This window comes from Palaemon carinicauda, chromosome 33 (genome assembly GCF_036898095.1).
Source record: "Palaemon carinicauda isolate YSFRI2023 chromosome 33, ASM3689809v2, whole genome shotgun sequence".
Classification (NCBI taxonomy): Eukaryota; Metazoa; Arthropoda; class Malacostraca; order Decapoda; family Palaemonidae; genus Palaemon; species Palaemon carinicauda.
The window spans coordinates 51,067,544-51,073,543 of NC_090757.1; the positions used below are offsets into that span (position 1 = coordinate 51,067,544).

The following is a 6,000-nucleotide window of genomic DNA, read 5'->3' on the forward strand; positions in this document are numbered from 1 at the left end:
TCGATCACTCACTTTGGAGGGGAGTAAGCTTAGTGTGCCGAAAAGTTGTTTCTTTGGTAGCAAACATTGGTACATGCTGCTTTTGCACCTCTGTTTGGTCTTGTACTGAATGCAGTACCCTTAAACAAGTGCTGCTCCTTCCCCTGAAAAAGATGTCATTCAAGATATCTGACCAACATAGATGTGTGTCTCCTATGATCTCTCTCAGCTTATGCGAGACCAGTACTATACATGCCAAGATCTATCCAGCTTTGAGCGGAACATGAACCTTTTACCAGCACTCGGTCTCGTACGGGACTGAGCTTTCATACCTTCGATTATTATTATTATTATCATTCTTATTATTATTCTTATTATTATTACGAGCTAAGCTACAACCTTAGTTGGAAAAGCAGGATGCTATAAGCCCAAGGGCTCCAAAAGGGAAAATATCCGAGTGAGGAAAGTAAATAAGGAAATCAAGAAAACATTTTAAGAACAGTAACAACATTAAAATAAATCTTTCATATATAAACCATAAAAAATTGTAAAAAATTAGAGGAAGAGAAATAGAAATAAGATAAAATAGTGTGTCCGATTATACCCTTAAGCAGGAGAACTCTACCCCAAGACATTGAAAGACCATGGTACAGAGGCTATGGCACTACCCAAGACTAGAGAACAATGTTTTGATTTTGGAGTGTCCTTCTCCTAGAAGAGCTGCTTACCATAGCTAAAAAGTCTCTTCTACCCTTACCAAGAGGAATGTAGCCACTGAATAATTACAGTGCAGTAGTTAACCCCTTAAGCGAAGAACTGTTTAGTAATCTCAGTGTTGTCAGGGACAGAGGAGAATATGTAAAGAATAGGCCAGACTATTTGGTGTATGTGTAGACAAAGGGAAAATGAGCTGTAACCAGTGAGAAGGAACCAATTTAGTACTGTAAAAGGGTGAAAGGCTGCCGCCCACTTTCCTCTCCTTCCAACAATTCCTGAGTGACAAGGAGATCAGGACCGCTCTGAATGCTATAATGATCATAAATACATCGCATTACATGCTCACTATCATTGGCAATACTCCTTATCACTAACAGGCCTTCACACAAAGTGACTGCGCTCTGCTGAGGGCCACACACTTACTTTTGCCCATCAGAAACTGAAGCGCCTAGTCTTCTTCAGGATATAGGTTCTTCCATGACTATCAGTTTGTTGACAAAATCTTAGCCCATTCCCTGAGAAAATTTTCTCAAATTCTTAGGAGGTAGTTAGTTGTCAACTCTTCCCCACCTCTATAGGTCCAAGCGTTTTGACATCCCGGGAATTTAAACCAGCCAGCTTGGTTTATAGGATTTTTTTCCCTCCTATGGACAAGTGCCCTATTAAAGATGAAAGTTTGTATTTGTGTAGTTTTCCTAACTATACAAACCCAAGTCCATTAAGTTACACTTTCTGCCTCAACCACCCTGCATGTCCTAGGTGAAGGTCAAAATGGCTACTCATGTGCTGGCAAGGAAGCAGGGTTCTTTTGCCACTTTCCGGTAACTACGGACACCTCATCATAATTTTTAACAGTGGAGTTCCAGCACTGCTGAAATTATAATACTGTTAAAGAACTCAGATTTGTATAGTTAGGGAAAATACAAATTACTTTTAAGAATTTCTGACATTGCTAAGCACTGACAGAGGTAGGTCATGAAGGAAAGAAATGGGAATATTAAAGCTGTAAAATAATTCACATTTATAAAGCAGACTTGCCTCGTATTATAATGTGGAGTGGAGTGATAGGATCCAGACAACCAACTTGTTCTTCTACCTCGTAATCCAATGGAACAAAGGCTGTGTTAGCCATTTACTGATCGTATCATGGATTTGTGATGGTTGCACAGTAAAATTATCCAAAAATAGATAAAAGAGCGTGAGGCTCTAAGAGAGGATTTTGACTCTGATGCATTGTACCCCAACAGAACACTTCCTGACTGGTGCACAAGAACCACTAGTCAAAACATTAAAATGTTGCAATTTTTTATTGGCAGAGGATTCAGTAGCTGCTAAAGGCTCATTAATGGCATTTTAAATTTCATCCTCTATGATCAAGTAACTTTTGCTTCTGTGGATTCTTCTTTGAACTAAACAATCTGTTCATCCACCATTTGAGCATACTTTTACAAAGGGGAAACCTTAAGGCTTTTCCATTTTTAACAATGATTATCTAAATCACAATACTGTCCTCAATGTGAGACAGTGAGAATGAGGATTATGATGGGCCAAATTTAATACCCTTGAACATTCTATGCAGCAATATCTAAGAAATCCAGGAGAAGCCATCGTAATAAAGTACAATTAATGTATTTTGAATCTGGAGCAAGGTAATGAAGGTTGATTTGATGAAGTTAACACCAGCTAAAGACTGAGGATGACAAGTGCATCTACCTACACCATGGATTTTCATTAGCCACAAGATGTCACCTTGATGAGCAAGAGGCATGGTCTTTTGAAGAAAAGAAATTTTTTTTTTCTTTTTTTTTGTAAGTCAAACTTTGAGAACAAAGTAATATGAACATCAGGGGAGATTTATAGAAATAATTGTTGGTCATAGTTGGTGTAAGGTTAACTTAAATAATTTGGTATATAATAGTATGAAGACTAAAAGTTAAATGCTAGACAGTAAGAGCAACGAAGTTCAGCAGAGGCTGAATTAATTTTGCAAATTAAACTTTATTACTCTCTACAATGTGCCATACAAGATACAGTGTAAGTATGACTGTTTTACATAAAAGAACAGTTTGAAAATTTATTACAGAATACTGAAACTTTATCAAAAATTTTGAATTTATGGGTAGGCTGTGAAGAATATAGTTCTGCATATTTTAAGATTGTAAGTAATGTGCAGGTTTATCCTTTACTGATGATGTGCTCATTAAAATTATCTATTAGGAGATTGTGTTTTGACTATTGGAAGATTGTTTTCATTGAATGCTTTCAGGTGAATTCTGAAGCTCCTGGGGATTTACATGTAATCACTGTTCCAATGGGTCGGACACAAAGTCAGTCTCGCACACCTGGCACATCAGCAGCATCTCAGGGTAAGCCACCAGATTATTTCTTAGTTACAGAAAAGCCCCCAAGCTATGAGGAAGCTATGTCGATGCTTCCTAAGTATTCTGCTACTCATTCAGGATCATTACAGCTCAATACAGAGGGTGGCTTAGAAGATTTTTTGGCACCCCATCAGGTGCCAGAATCTTATCCTGAGGGTGCTACGGGGGGATGCATGTCTCACGTAAACTCCAGACGTGAGCGTGCCTCACCTCCTCCAGCATATTCAAGTCAATTGTCACTCTGTGCATCTCCTTCCACAAGTGGAAACAGCAACAATGCTACTCCACCCCTCTCTAATAGCACCAGTGGCCTTCATATTGTCCAGTCTGTTGAGGTGAGAGATACCAGGGCCTCCTCAGATAATGTAGAGCAAAATGATGGCATCAGAAATGATATGGATAAAACAGAAGAAAAACCCCCTAAAATTGAGAAAGCAATTATAAAGAAGTTGGAAGAAAAATGAAGATGAAGCATAGTTTAGATCTGATTTTTGTAAGGTATATATTTCCTCAAAATGAGAGAGATATATTTAGTTTGTAGGTGCCAGATATTTAAATTGATAAATACTTTAAGTATCCTCTTCACAATATGGTTTAGATTGCCTACCTTTTGTAGACTGCATGATGAGGGCTTTCATTGTTTCAGCTGTTTTTGACAGAAACCGTTTACATAGTAGTCATAGAAAATTCCTAGGAACTTGACTGTTGCAGTTATGAAGCTCTAGTACAGTACTGCAGTATGCATTATCGGGAACAAATACTGTATGACGAACAGTGCAGTAGTGAGACTTTAACACATCATGAATCCTTAGGTTATATCTTGTAATTAGTGTAAGTTGGCCATTTTATGCCATGTGAGTAATGTGCAGATGTGTTAATACTCTGAAAAAACCTAAATCTGAATTTTTGCTAATAATGACATGCTCGGTTTATTGTAAACTGTAGCACCACATTTATTCCATTCGTAGACCATAAAAAGTTTGTAAATTGTATATTGATTTGGATTACATGTTTGTGTATTATGTTTATATAAATTTATACCTATTATTTTAGTATTGTAACCACATACAATGCTATGTCTTCAAAATTTGTAGAAGTGACTCTTACCTTTCCTTTTGTGTACGAGAAAATTCAAATTTTTTTTATTACATTCACAGAAGATATGGTTTTGATAGAAGGTAAGGTTTTGTGTGTAGTGCGTAGATGATGATGATGTTGGGTAACTACCGAAAATTTTGGATGTGTTAAAAATAATGTTTTTAAGTTGTTACAGAAAATCTTGGATGTGTGTTAAAAATAATGTTTTTAAGTTGTTACAGTATTCATAGAGTACTGTGCTTTGGTGTACAATGCGCGAGTGAATTGTCAATACCCCTTTTCATTAATTTTTTTTTCAAAATACTTAATGGCAACACTGAATTGATATACTGTAATTCATTTTGTACAGCATTTTACTTTTCAAATGCAAGTAAACATTTTTGTACAATTTTAAGTACAGTTCTTGTGTAGAATAAGAAAATTTAAACAGCAACAGTATTTGTCAAAACTATAAGGAAGAGAAACCCATAGCATGAATGAAGGAAGTATAGAGCCAAACAATTATGGAACTCACTTTTTCGCTCACAAAAACGTGACATTTTTATTTCATAATCTAGGTATTTTTAGTGCCTTGGAAGCAGCATGAAACTCGAGACAAGAGAAATCACACAAACACATTCAAACACACATGTGTGCATGCACCTACCAATATTCACATACTGTATGTAATTGAGTAGAGGTGTTTCACATATTTCAGTAAATATTTGAACTTACACTGCAGTATAATGGCACTATGCCTATCCACCCCAGGATTCATCTCTGTTGGTGTATCTAAAAAGCAACAATTGATATAATATCTTTGTTTAGAAGTAACTCGAAAGCTATAGCATACAATGTAAAAATAGTATCCTTTTTAATATTCTAAAATATTATTTAGGAGCAAAAAAAAAATTCAGTGAGTAGCATGATAAATAACATGCGGAACAAGAAAATTAATTCCTTTATGCTTTCAAAACCTGTGAATTGGAATTTTGACAGTTTTGAAGAAACAAAATTAGAGTAAAGTATAACAACTACAATGGGTTAATCAGTACCAACAATTGTTTCCCTGCTCAAGTCATGAAATGTGAATTAGGCCTTGATGTATGGAAAGAATGTATATCCTAGCCCTATATATTTAGCCATGAATAATTCCTCGGTCCACACTACCAAAGCTGTCGTGTCTTGGAGCAAAATGTTGGATGTGTTTGTTGAGACTAAACTACAAAATAACATTAAAATCCACTCAAAAATACACCAGCTGACCAGACATTGTTATTCGATGAAAGCAAATATGATTTCCCATACTGTACATTTAATAACTAGGAAACTATAGGCCCAACAGAAGTTAGATATTTGTTTGTGAAATTCAAATCGATCCTCAGGAGATTTCATCATGTTAATGATGATAATGGTGATTACGCAGTGTACTGTGTTTGTTATGCAATTATCGGGTTATTCTAACATTTGAAAGAATGAAAAAAATTATTAGCTCCATTTGTATTAATCGCAAGGCTCCATCATGAGGCTCAATACTACACAGTATTCTAGAAGTCTTATTCCAGCTGTGACCAAGTTGTGGAATGATCTTCCTTATCGGGTAGTTGAATCAGTAGAACTTGCAGAAAATGTTTTTATGTTGAACAGGCTGATGTAAGTTTTTATAGTTTATATATGAAAATATCTGTTTGGATGGTGTTACTGTTTTTAGAATATTTTGTTTTAATTGTTCATCATTTCTTATATTGTTTATTTATTTCCTTATTTCCTTTCCTAGCTGGGCTATATTTCCCTGTTGGAGCCCATGGGCTTATAGCATCTTGCTTTTCCAACTAGGGGTGTAGCT

General features: G+C 35.8%; 1 protein-coding gene across 3 annotated transcripts in view; it reads left to right on the forward strand.

Moving 5' to 3' along the window:
* Positions 1-5,742, forward strand: part of LOC137625945 (uncharacterized) — a 308,726-nt gene extending 302,984 nt beyond the window's left edge. For all 3 annotated transcript variants that reach the window (XM_068356993.1, XM_068356992.1, XM_068356994.1), the window contains exon 4: positions 2,963-5,742. In XM_068356993.1, the coding sequence (XP_068213094.1) occupies positions 2,963-3,541 (579 nt within the window). In that variant the 3' untranslated portion in view covers positions 3,542-5,742. The remainder of the gene's footprint in view (positions 1-2,962) is intronic.
* Positions 5,743-6,000: the final 258 nt, after the last annotated feature.